We start from the raw sequence: 14,286 nt of genomic DNA, 5'->3' as shown, positions 1-14,286 counted from the left end.
TACTACAACAATGCAGCAAAAATGCCTTAAACATTAAAAATGATTAAAACCTCAGCAGTACAGTTGAAAGACACCTAGAAGACGGCCGTTTCATAAAAGGCTTGTTCAGTACACAGCCTGCACAATTACTGCATCCCCTTGAATGAGAATCAGTAATCTTAATTAAAAAAAAATATATGGAATACAAGAGTATCCAAGTTATGGTGAGTGCAGGTTAAATTTATGCTTGATGATGATTATTGAAAAATCCTGTGTATTGTGCAAAGACTAATGACAGATAAATATATTTATGTTCTGTATCAGAAAACGATCACATTTTTTTCTCATTGCTCACGGTTTAGATAAATACAGAACATTTGTGGGTGTGATTGGCATACTCACTTTTCCCTGTGCAGTCAATCAGCACAACTCAGCCCAGTTCACATCAATGCAGGAAAAAAAATTATACAACCAAATGTAAAAATACATGGGTGTATAGTAGATGATTGAACTTTCAAAAGTTCGACTGTCATATGGTCGACACCATATGATCGAATTTTTAAAAGTTTGAACATTTTAACTGAGATCTCTGTACAGAGCAGAATGGTAAGATTTCCCTTTTCTGCACTATAGTGTGATGTCAGAGTTGGTATATTTAAAGAGCTGGGTGGGGTGGGGTGGGGTTGCAGGGGGGCTTGCCCCCCTTGCTTAAAATGTTCAGGTAGGTTACTTGTGTAGTTTATTTATTTTTTATTAGATTTTCGAACTTATAAAAGTTCAATCATATGGTGTCGACCATATGACAGTTGAACTTTTGAAAGTTCGATTATCTAATATAGACCCAAAGTACATGTATAAACCATGCAAAAAATATGTTCACAAATCACACCACTAGTAATGGAATTTATAAAATCTGGAATAAAAACCTTAAATAAACTAAAGAAAACATTTGAAAAAAAGACACAACCACAACCTGCCAGACAGAAAATGGCATCACCAGCAAAATATGCTGAATCTAAAAATCTACGCCAACTACCATAAACTAATAAGGTAAAGCACAAAACTGAACTGTCATTTTTTCAGGAATCCTAAATAGCCTTCACTGCACTGCTAAAACAATATCATACAAGTGCCTACATTATTTAAAAAAAAAAAAAAAAAAAAAAACTAAAACTTACCCTCAAACTACAGTACAAATGTGCCCATGAAGCTGTCTGTCCTTCCACAACCCCTTTTTCTATTTTTTTTGCACATGGGTTTGGGGCGTCACATTAATAATGACAATCATCTAAAAGCAATGTTCATGCCAGTAGGTGTATAACCCTGTCATAATTGCTCTTCAGTATCTCTCTCTCACACACACACACACACACACACACACACACACACACACACACATGCACACTGACACCTATGGCCAGTTTAGTGTGTCCAGTCCAACTACTGCATGTCTTTGGAATGTGGGAGGGCACTGAAGCATCCAGAGGAAACCCACTCGAACACAGGGAAGACATGCTGACTCTACACAGAAGGCACCTCTGGCAAATTTCAAACTAGAGAATCTCTTTCATTGAGGTGATGATGATTCATATATAAATATTTAAGAAGCATGTAGGCGTATCTCATGAAACAGCCCACTATCTGTAAACATTTTATCTGCGTATGTTTATGAAAAGTATGTCACTTTATCAAAAGTTCCCCTTCATGTTATTCATATTTTATATAACCATCTCCAAGGTTACATCAGGTAGTGGTAAGGAGTTTAGTCCCTCTTCAAAAACATTTGCATGGTGCGGGACTTCATTTTGTGAAGAATTATGTTTAATCCCTCTCTCTCTGTCTATATATATATATATATATATATATAGGTCCACTTTGGAATTTCGAAATTCTACAATCCTGACGTTCTAAATACCGACGCTCAGAACGTCGAGATTATGGAATCTCGAAACCTGTAAATGGAGATCCCCATACAGTGCAGAATGGGAATATTACCGTTCTCTTCACTGTAGTGTCATCTTGGAGTTAGCATATTTAAGTTGCAGGGGGCGTGGGGGGTGCAGGGAGACTTGCCCCCAATGTTTTTTAATGTATTCTTGTTTTTTTTTTTTTTTATTTTGAGATTCCACAATCTTGACATTTTGCGCATTCGTATTTAGAACATCAGGACTGTGGAATTTCAAAATTCCAAAGTGGACCCATCTATGTATTATGTATATATATATATATATATATATATATATACGTACACACACACACACACACACACACACACACACACACACACACACACACATATATAAAGATAGATATGCGTGTGTGTGAGAGTGTGTGTGTGTGTCTGTCTCTCTCTCTCTCTCTCTTTCTCTGTGTCAGTGTCTTTCCCTCTGTATATGTATGTGTGTAGTGTTTGCACTTGTCTATAAACTTTCTGCAGTATTCTTTTATTTGTTACTGACATTATTTTTCCTGATTTACTGTTCTGAAGTCAAAAACACAGATTTGAGGAGTGTTCTCATAAATCACATGGCCTAACAGGGAATGATGTGTGTAGCTCAGTATTTATAAATAAGTAGACTGATGAATCGGTTGGTAGGTAAACATCCATGCATACATACATAATTAGGCCAGTAATGGAGTGTACATTTCTTTAAGCTGTATGTTCAGGAATTATTACTGCTGTAATGTTGACCTTTCAACTTGGTTATCATATGTGATGTGTTACTTTCTAATGATCTCCACTTTTTTCTTTCCATGTAAACCAGCTACACTGTTTCCATAACTCTTCATAAGCACTTTTGTCATTCATCTCTGTCCTTGACACCAGCATTAATAATTTAAGCAAAGTCTGTAGATTGGTAAAGAAGGTACAGCATTCCCCCATCAACAAGCGCTAATATGCTCATTGACACACACATGCAAACACACACATAAACACACAAAATGCACAAAAAATGCATGCTTGTGTGTGCGTGTGCGTGTGTGTGTGCATGTGCGTGTGTGCGTGTGTGTGTGTGTGTGTGTGTGTATGTGTGTGTGTGTGTGTGTGTGTGTGTGTGTGTGTGTGTGTGTGTGTGTGTGTGTGTGTGTGAGAGAGAGGGCGAGACAATGAAAACTTTCCTCATTAGGTTACAAAGAAATATTGCAAATTAATTCTACAAGAATAGAATATTTAAATAAGTTTGTGCTTTTTTAAAGGAAGTACTTGCGCACTTGATGAAGAAAGAAGAAATGATAAGTCACTTGATAGATCTTTCTAAAGACGTTAAACAGAACACATCTTTAGATGGACAAGAGACCATTGCAGCTGAAGTTGAAGCTTTTCACTGTCAGTACAGAGACCTGAAACAAAGCTTTGAACAATTACGATTAGAAACTGAGATCATGCCAGGTGAGAAAAAACAAACAAAGGATTACTTTGCAGTACTTCATCTGCTGGATGTGGAGGTCACTAAACTAAAAGAAGATATCAAATCTATTTCTGATAATCTGGTTCCTGTACAAGAACATCCAACTCTGCAAGACTTGGAAAAAACATCAAGCATAGTGGTAAGCCTTGGTTCATTTATTTTTGTTTTCTCTCCTTCTTGAGTATTTTTTTCCATCTAAAGTATTTCTGGTGCTCCCAGTTCTCTTATGAGAATATACTCCCAGCTCATAGTAATACATAAACATGGTTTCTTAATGCAAGCAAAATACACTGGTCTTCTGACTCCATTGCTATGGAACTTGGCAAAAGCATACTGCTCTTTGGACTCCGACATAATTGTAGTATTGTGGAGAGCCTTAGCCATCCTACAGTGCCACTCAGATCCTAAATTCCACCCCCCACACACCCCCATATGAGTTCAGGGCAGAGTACTTTGTAGACTGAATGAGGGTGTACAGATGTTGCAGGTTTATGAAATACACAAACCACAAGTAAATATGCATCACCATCATACTCGCTTTTCCCCATTTTGTACATAGGGTGTAGATGTCATATCAACAGTGACCATCACCTAGAGCCAGTGTTCATACCACTGGGTGACTAGCCCTGCCTTGGTCATTCTTTCTTACCACAAACACATAAACACATTTATATCTGCAGCCAATTTACTGCATGCCTTTAGAATGTGGGAGAAAACTGCACAGCCAGAAAAAGCTCACACAAACACAAAGAGGACGTACAAACTCCACACATAAGGTCCAGTCATGAACTGAATCAGAGAACCTCTTGCTATGAGACAGCAACACTACCTGCTGCAAGAGATAATGAAATTTGTAATATTTTACGTCACTGAATGTCAGTGGCCTTTATTAGTATAAGCCAATGACTATAGTGCTCGCTCTGTAGCAGTTTATATGCCCCAGAGCCTTACATCCCAACAGCACTACCAGTATGTCAGCTCTAACACTGTATGTGTAGCAGAAAAATCTCTGCATGAATTGTTATGGCCTAAATAACAGTGTTTGCAGACTCTGTGGCTGCACATTTTGAAAAGGTTAAAGAAGGTTGGAGCTATCCCTGACATATGTAGAGGAAGGCTTGTATGTGGTGCTGTCACCCTAATATATGTAGAGGAAGGCTTTTATGTGGTACTGCAGCTGTCCTTAGCTGGCATTCTCCATTCTTCTATTGCTACTACTGCTTGAGAATATCTCCACCTGAGTGCCAGAAATGATACTGTATGTATTTAAGCTTCCCACCATGTAAGTTGTTGCCTGCAGTACCAATACTGATCTACAGCTGAGGTTGTACATATGCTGCAGTGGCCACTAGAATTTAATGGGCTGCACTGTTACTTGGAATTCTTACTCCAGTGTACAATTTCATAATCTTGTGGCATAAGATACCTAGTTCCCTTTTTAGAATCAGGAGGGGAATTCAGGAATCCTCATTTGTCTACTTGACTTGAGGATGAAAGTCGTGAGAGAGGATTGAAAGTCACAGATAGTACTCTGGCAGTTCAAGGTTATAATGCCTTTCAAACCTTTAGACCAGCTCCTGCACAGGTGGGATCCAAACTGGAGGCGTCTCAGTCTTTATTAGAAAACCTGACATCCAGCCAAGTTAAAGTGTATGACCCACTGGAAATCATACATGTGTAGCTCACCATAAACAAGGGTGCTGTACCATATCCTTGTAATCTGTAGGTTGCCCTCCATGTCCCAGGAAACCCATACTACCTATCTTAGTGTACGGAAGTCCCTCATCGTTCAACCCAAGATGATCTTCACAAAGGATCTCAAATACCCTATAGATTGGGATTCCTGCACCACGTCTGATGCACAAGTCCAGCAATTCCTAAACTTCATTAATACCAACATCCTGGACCACTTGGTCCATTTTCCTACCAGTGGTACAAACATTTTTGACCTTATACTCACAAACATGGAGAAGAGATAATTTTCATCAAGTGTAATGTCTTTGCTCATTAGATGCTTGAAATAAAAATTAAATCTGGGAGCCCAGTGAAACCAAAAACTTTCAGGAACTATTCCATGCCTAACCTCTCTCTACTAAGTGACACCTTGGCTAAATTCCAAGCACCCTCAAACCCAGTAAACATTATAATGTATGCTGAGCTGTTTACAAAATCCCTATACAGCCATATTGATAGCTGTGTACAGCGAGCTGTGCCCACTTATATTTAAAATAAGACAAACTCTAAAGACAAGCCACCCTGGTGGAATCACAATATCATTTGCTTATATAAGAAAAGAAAAGAAATCTTGACCAAGCGTAGGAGGGAACAAAGCCCAAAATACTAACCCCCTCCTGAACAATCTAAACAGGCAACTAAGAGGGTTAGTTAAAGGCCTCAAAGGCTAAATTTGAAGAAAAAATAGTTTCTCAGGCAAAGAAAAACCACAAAGTTTTCTACAGCTATGTCCATAATCTTAAAGGAAATATACAACAGTTTGCATAAATTATTGTAAATGGCATCACCCACACTGAACCAGAGGCCATTGCCAAACTATTCGCTGACAGGTTAATCTCAAATTCCCACCCCACCCCCACTCCCCTAGTGGTAGTCCAAAGGAAATACTGCATACCACAATCCCCCCATCCATTCCTAGGGAACAGGTCTTCAGTGCACTTTCCAAAGCCAAAAACACTGCATCAGTTGGTCTCAATAATACCCTGGGATGTTTACTGACTAGCGTATAACATGACCTCTCTGGTCCACTTGAATTACTTTTCAGTTGGGGCCTACAGTCAGGTTTTGTGCCCAAGGAATGGAAGATGGCTACAGTCATTCCCCTGTACAAAGAAGGTCCAGACACTGATCTAGTTGACTAAAGACCTATAAGTGTGTCCAGCATCATATGTAAAGTAATGGAAAGAGTCATCATGGACATGATAAATCATAAATGATGACATGGATAAACTGCAAATGCTGGACCCATCACGATTTGTTAAAGGAAAGTCATGCCTATTAAATCTGGTGGTCACCAGCAATGGATGAAGGCAAGACTGTGCACACAGCTTACCTCAACCTGGCCAAGGCTTTTGATATACTACTCTACTCTGGCATTATAGAAAATGCTCGCTAACTTAGGTATAAACCATTTTATCACCCACTGGATAGCCACCTGGCTCACTAATAGGACTCAGGTGTTCAAAAATAGATGAGGCCACCTCCACCAAGAAAGGTCCTTCAGGGCTTGGTACAGTCCTTTTTGCCATCTGTTTCTCTGAAGTGGAAGCAAATGCTGAAAGTTAATGGCTGACTCCCCTACAGACACAAGTATTCTTCAATAAGGCCTATTTCTGAATAACAAATGGTGATAAAGCCATAGTCTTAAACTCAGTGCTAAAAATGCATAACTGTACCCTTTGGAAAGTCAATCATTCCCACCTAATTGCCATGTTGATAATATGCCCTTAAGAGTTGAGCCACTGGTCAGGGATCTGGGTACACACATAGACAGTAGCCTTACATTTGACCACCATGTGGCTACAGTGGTGAGGAAATCCTTTTTTGTTGCACAACTTATAACCAAGAACATGGCATCTAGGTCTAAAGAGGTTATCCCACTGTACTCTGCCCTTGTCAAACCAATAATAGAGTAAATGCTGTCTTCGGTATGTACCTGACTAGGCATATGCAGTAACTAAAGTGACGAGAGGTTCCCTAAAAAAGAGTATATACCTAACCAGGCATATGCAGTAACTAGAGAGAACTCAGAGGTTCCTTGCAAAAAGAATACAAGGCTTAACAAACCTACTTAAACAGAGTGCCTTAAATCCCTGTCAGTCTAGATTGCTGAGGGGTGATCTGTTCTGTGCTTAAAAGACATCCACACTTATGAATCTCCTGTATATTTGTAAATCAGTACCAAAAATAAAAAGTCTAAGGACCTGAATTTTGTCTGTGACTTAAACAGAAAATGCTGGAGAGACAGACATGTGTCCTAGAGACTGACCCTCCTATGGAACAGGCTTCCCATCCATGTGAAGATGATTTATTTTATTACCCAATTTAAGTGCAACTTAGTCCAGTGGATGGAGAATATGAAATTTACACCAGGCCTGGCATTTATGGGCAGAGATAGCTTATAAATACCAGGCCATCAATGTCCTATTTGGATACAAGACATCTTTCAGAAAAATTTTGCTAGGCTTAGAAAGCCCCCCCCCCCCCCCCCCCCCGAGTCATTAGCCTAGTAAAAATCTATGAATCTGTGACTCCTAAAACCCTGTGTTTGGAATTAGAAATGGAGTTCATGCTTGTGGTAATGTAACTTGTTTTGGAATATAGACCTTAGTTCAATATTCATAAACCCATAAATGAAGCATGCCAGCCATTATGTCTTATCTTTGCTTAAGATACTGTGATAAGTGTTTACTGGCTGTAACACAGAACTGTAACTACACTAGAGCATATTAGCAGTAGCCTTCAACCTAAATTATTGTAGTTGGAAATTGTTTAGGGGTAGCATAATTGTACTGTTAGACAGAGTACAGCAGAGACTGTGGAGGAGATAATGTGGTTTCTAGGTGACTGTGTGTCTGTGTCAGTCATAAAGGTCACTGCTGCTGGACACTCGTTAGGTAGATGTCATTCTTCTGGCCAGACCTGAAGAGTAAGTAGTATGATATCCTAAGGATGATGCAGGTTTCCTTCCATGTCATGGCCTTGCACTGGAAGTTTACAAAAAGGAGAGCATAATCCACATTATCTGTGTTTCTTGTTTTCTATTGTAGTGCTTGATCAGCTGAATATTTCCTTCAGTCCATTAGCCACTTCTGTGACTGATGTGGGAGAACAGTAAGTGTGACTGATGTGGAACAACAGTAAGTGTGACTGATGTCGGAGAACAGTAAGTGTGACTGATGTGGAACAACAGTAAGTGTGACTGATGTCGGAGAACAGTAAGTGTGACTGATGTGGGAGAACAGTAAATGTGACTGATGTGGAAGAACAGTAAGTGTGACTGATGTGGGAGAACAGTAAGTGTGACTGATGTGGGAGAACAGTAAGTGTGACTGATGTGGGAGAACAGTAAGTGTGACTGATGTGGGAGAACAGTAAGTGTGACTGATGTGGGAGAACCACAGTAAGTGCTCTCCTAGAAGTTTTCAGCATTTGCTGTGTATTGAGCTTGCTATCTGTTCTTGTTATATATAGTGATTATTTCTTTGGCATCTAATGACATCCGTGGAAGAGATTAACAATGAACATTCTTGCTGGAGACAAATTTATATAAACACTGCCACATACATTACCTGTTTGTGTAGGACAAAATGATGACACCGAAGTATGTGGTCATTCTGTGCCTTCAATTATTTCAATTAAGCATCTAGCCTTAGATTAGGGAGTGTCTGTCTTTACCCTGACAGGAGAACCCTGTCAAACATCGACTTTTCTTATTAAATTCTCCAGTGAAGGGAAAGAAATGCATGTAGTCTCCAGATTACTACAAAAGTCAAAGAAAAATGGAAAATCTAAGAAGCTATTGTTTGTAGGATGCAGTTATAACAGACCAGGACAGATGCTTAGGACATACTGTCCAGACATTGTTTCCATCTGGCCATGAAGAATGTGTCTCACATCTCCCAGTTCAGGGTGATTTTGCTATCTATACCATTGCTTCAGATCAAACTGCACTTAGTTTAAAGAAGGTACATTATAAGGATTTTTTTTAAAGATAGCACTGCTGACTAAACCTATAGTTGTATCAATGTCAGAATCTCTGACTTCAGATTTCTTATAGAAAAGACAGTGTTGCAGCCTGGAAGCCCCTTTCCAGACATCTGTAAAGATCATTCAGCAGTATTTGTCATGCCATGGTGTGGACATTCCCTATATTCCTGCTATTCTGTCACAGCTGAATTGCCAGCTGCTATTTTGAGGTTATCCAATGGTCATCTATTGGTTCATAGTGGGTCCAGATACTTACTTGCTGTTGTATTGTGGAAAATGACACCAGATGACTGGGCATCTGAGGCCCAGGTTAATGCTGGTTACACAATGCCAAAGAAATACATAACCATTTTTGACTATGAAAAGTTTAAAGAAGTATACTTTGCAGTGCTCTGGCACTCAACTTGAACTGTCTTTGTGAATCCAGACACTTATATCTCTGAATTTTGGGAATACAAAGAGGAAAACCCAACTCCCCCATGAACACCCCTGACTCTGAATGATGTTATAAGGATCTGGAGTATATTGCCCAGATTCTACCCTTCATCCCAGTTAAGCTACTTTTGATGAAAACTCCCTGTCCTCAGGCACCTCCGTTGGAGGATGTTATTTTTCAGAACACTGTTAACCAATAATGTTTATGAAGAACATAGGACAGCTATGCCACAGAGCACACCATAACCCTAGAGATTTATTTAGAAAGAATATTGGTGCATAAGGGGCTCCCATATTTTTTTAGTGGAACTGCAATGAGTTTTACATGTAATATGTTTACAAGTATTTGTGTGAGGATGTTTGTGAGTGTGTGTCTATCTCTGTATTTATCTATCTGTGTGTGTGTGTGTGTGTGTGTGTGTGTGTGTGTATGTTATATATATATATATCTATATATATAAATATATATATATATATATATATATTTTTTTTATACATACATACATACATATACATATGTGTGTGTGTATATATATATGTATATATATATATATATATATGTATATATATATATATATATATATATATATATATATATATATATATATATATATATATAGACACACACACACACACATATATATATATATATATATGTGTGTGTGTGTGTGTGTGTGTACATGTTTGTGTGTATAGGGGTACTAATGAATTGATCACATGCACAGCTTATCAAATATTGTCACCTGTGTTACAGTCTAATGCACAAATGATGTAAAATAATGTAGATCATTTTCAAAGATGCCAGTTCTGTGTGAGATCATGGTACAGTGGGGGTTGAGAATATACCCATTTCCTGCTATTGTCTGAGTTCACAGTGGGTCCGTACAAAGCTTTGGTGGACTTCCTCTTTAATGATTCTGTATTTATTGCCAGTCTTTGATCAAAATTCTAATGTCACTGTTCATTAAATTCATTAACCCGACTACCGTCTCATAATGTCTCTGTGTTTACATCCAAGCGCGCTATGAGAAGTGTAGAATTTTATGACCCCCCCCCCCCCCGAGTGCCTTTCACAGGCACAGCGTACTTCCTGGTCCTATTTCAGCCCCATATCGTGAAAACTAAGTTGAAAAAGTAACTGAACTTTGCCAGTCACCTTCTCAACTTAGCTTTCACATCGCAGTAACAGTATGTTTACGTTTATTTTTTTTTTGAGTAAATCAGCCTTTTCACACTAAGCCGATTCTGCCTGAATTCCTCGAAGCAAGTGGTTTCAGACAATCAGGTTAGTAATATCCTAGCCATCACTTGCATAACACCTCCACCCCCCAGACCTATTGCTATTGTTATTTTGGAATAAATAGAGGGGTCCAGCAGCTAATTTCCCTTTTGTGCCTAGCAATTGAAGAATTTACTTGTGTTGCTGCTGGAACCCTCCATTTCCTGTACCGATCTGCTCTTAGAAGCGGTCCATGAAGCAGTGAACGATTCCATCTGATCCGCCGTTTTCAGAAGTGTTTCATCTACAGGTTGGTTTGATTCTTTTTTTTTCAATAGACAATGATTTCAATTTCACTTTGAAATGCTTTTAATTATCATACTGGAAGCTAAAGGAGAGAATGAAGAGTGTATGCTTTTGAATGTGTTTGAATGCAGAAGAGACTGCATGTGTGTATGAGATAGTGAACTGTACAGGAGAGAATGGAGAGTGTGTGCATGAATGCTGAGTGTATGTGTGTGTGAATGCATATACATATCCCCTGTAGGTCTGTGCACCACCATAATGCCTAACTGTTGTTAAACATTTTACTATCATTAGACATGTTTTCAGAGCTCGGTACATAATCACACAGCTGTAATGAGCAATCTGGTGCTACCGTGGCCACAGCGCCAAGCACTATGTATTTTCACTGTGTGAGTAAAATCAGTGAAGCTTTTTTAGGAGCTGAATGTCTGCCTGCACCTTAGGAAATTCTGTCAGTAGTAGAAAGTTACTTGCTGTGCAATGAAGGCACTTAGCTGTTTTTTTTTTTTTGTCATAGCAATTGTCCAGAGTAACACACTAGGAGGGATGAGGATCGTTCAACTGCCAAGTTTAATACTATGGTACTTCATACTGCTGCTGCTCCATAGTTTACCCCTTTAGTACCAGAAGGTTAATTGCATGCTGCTGGAAAAGGGCATAATTTGCATATGTGCTGTGTGTATAGAGTACATTGCTTGCACAATGGGCCAAAGCCATGTTACAAGATCCTGCTTCATTGTGTACGACTTTGTGAAGTTCTAAGACTTTGGTAAATAGGTGTACTGCATGCCAGTAGTTGTGTGATTGTAAAAAGTGCCATAGATATATTAGATTACATATTTATTTCAAAGTTTAACAATGGCAGTTATCACTTCCCTGCAAAGTATTATAAGTCAGACATAAAGGAGGATGATCAAAATTAAAGGGAAGAAATTAAATAAAATCTAGCAAACTATAGGTGATAACACTAGAAAATGATTATAAAAAAATAAAAATAATGCAGATAAGGGTGAAGAAGTCAGTAAAAAACGGAGAGAGACATAGGACACAGGAGAATTTATGTAATGCACTGAAAAAAGAAAAAAAAGGTTCACCACTGTCTGTGAACACAGACAAAATTTATGATAATTTAAATCATGGACATTTGGCAGAAAATATGAAGTTGTTTAACTGTTCATGTAGAATCATGTATTAGTACTATTAGTACTGTAGTAAAATTGAATCGAAAATGGATTCTTGTAAAAAGAAAGAATAAATGGACAGAAGCTTCTTATTTCTTTTTCTTTTATTTCATGAAAAGGTAAATGAGACTGAGGTAAGGGAATGTCTGCAGAGGACACGAGACTGCATGACGAATTATACAAACAATTTTATACAAGCAAAATAATGTAGTAAGAGATATATATACACATATATGCGTGCATGTGTGCGGGTATTTTATCTTTATAAGACAGATCTTCATAAAATGGGTCTAGATCTTAAACAAGAAGATATGCATCAGTCTGGGGTAATACAGGTGACGTTAAGAAAACAGAGTATGGAGGCATTGTGTATTATATTCAGGTATATTTTAGGTAGATATGGATGTCTTGTGGAATTTGTTGCAGAAAATGGGATATATTCAATTAGAGTGATTTCAATAGTTATTTCAAAAAGTTTAATAAAGTCATGTTTCTTTGTTTTTAAATTGTATGTCTTTGCACCTTGCTGCCTGCCAGCCATCAATTCTCAGCAATCTGTTGGCTCATTTGTCCTTTATGAGGTGAGAGCTATTTCTAGCCCGTTCGTTACCGTTGAAGTGAGAGATAATCAGAGTCATCTTCCTAGCAAACATTAGGGCATTTTTACAGCTGCAGCCTAACCACACTCCCCTGTGGCAATCTGGTCTCCACGTAACAGCAGAGGGGACCCCCTATGGCCTTGATATGAAGGCATGCCCACTCCTTGACATCTGTCCCCAAGGGCTACTAATAATGTTACTTTTAAATAGTTATGTTACAGTGTTGTTGGGATTTATACTTTAGACAATTACTTAGAAGATGATGTAAATTAAACTTGGTTAAAACTGGAGTTCTGTAATGTTATGTGTGGAACGTAGGTGGGAGGAATGGCTTAGTAATATATAAATGTTATACTGCTTTTAGTGAATGACTCTGGTCTTCTTCTAACAGATGGTGATGACTCCCTGTTACATAACACCTGCACCAGGAATATAATGAATGCCTAATCAACCGGTTTTGTGCAGCAATTATCACTTTTGTCTGAATGTGCAGAACCTTTCAGTAAGGAAATGCAGGTCATCATCACATTTGAACAGTATCTGCAGTTACAGTGTAACACTCAGTTATTCTCACTTGTCAGGTGAAGCTCTCACAGCTGCCACTGTTCACATAAGTAGAGGTCGTTATCACAGTCATGAATAAAAAACTCGTTCACCTTTTCCCGGTTAGGGGGTCGCCACAGCAGAACTCCGATCTGCTAATGATTGGCAGTGAATTTTTACGGTTGCCAGCCCGGCACACAACCTTCAAAGAAGGCACACCCACACACATATGCACCTACCTAAATGTCTTTAAATTCACTCGAACGCGGGGAGGACATGCACTCTAGCCAAGAATCGAACCGGAGAACCTCTTGCTGTGAAGCAACAATGCTAACCGCTGCACTACCATGGCCTATTACAGTCACGAATACACAGACCAAATAATGGTTTCTGTCTATGTGGAATAATTTTAGAACACAGTAAAATAATAGTAATTGTACCTCTGCTAGGGTACATGTCACCATGCTAAGTGATACCTCATTTGAAGACAGTGTTAGTCCTCACAACTTGGTAAGATAATTGTGCCAATGGGCTGTACACATATACAGATATTACAGTTTGTTTAGGACGTAGGTTAAGGAAATTATGATTTTTCATATCTTGGTAATTAACTTTGCTAGTGAGCATGTAATTGTGCCAAGTGATACCACCTTTTGAAGACAGTGTTATTCCTTACATAGTAAAAGAACTGTGCCTATGGGCTGTACACATGTACAGATATCACAGTTTGTTTAGGACTCAGGTTATAGAAATTGATAATTTTTTCATATTTTGGTAAATAAATTTTCTAGTGAGTTCTGCCAAGTTATATCTCATTTCGAAGACAGTGTTAGTCCTTACAACATGATAAAAGAACTGTGTCTGTATGCTGTACACATGTACAAATATCA

The 14,286-nt window shown here is 38.5% G+C and overlaps 1 protein-coding gene across 1 annotated transcript in view; it reads left to right on the top strand.

Annotated features, from left to right (window-relative positions):
- The window catches only part of SYNE2 (spectrin repeat containing nuclear envelope protein 2), a 3,814,665-nt gene that overhangs the window by 1,335,523 nt on the left and 2,464,856 nt on the right, over positions 1-14,286 (top strand). The window contains exon 38 of the mRNA XM_044073561.1: positions 3,178-3,528. Within this exon, the coding sequence (XP_043929496.1) occupies positions 3,178-3,528 (351 nt within the window). The remainder of the gene's footprint in view (positions 1-3,177; positions 3,529-14,286) is intronic.

The sequence above is a fragment of the Protopterus annectens genome, chromosome 6.part0 (genome assembly GCF_019279795.1).
Source record: "Protopterus annectens isolate FY-2018-M chromosome 6.part0, PAN1.0, whole genome shotgun sequence".
Lineage (NCBI taxonomy): Eukaryota > Metazoa > Chordata > Ceratodontiformes > Protopteridae > Protopterus > Protopterus annectens.
This window is presented reverse-complemented; position numbering and strand designations above follow the sequence as displayed.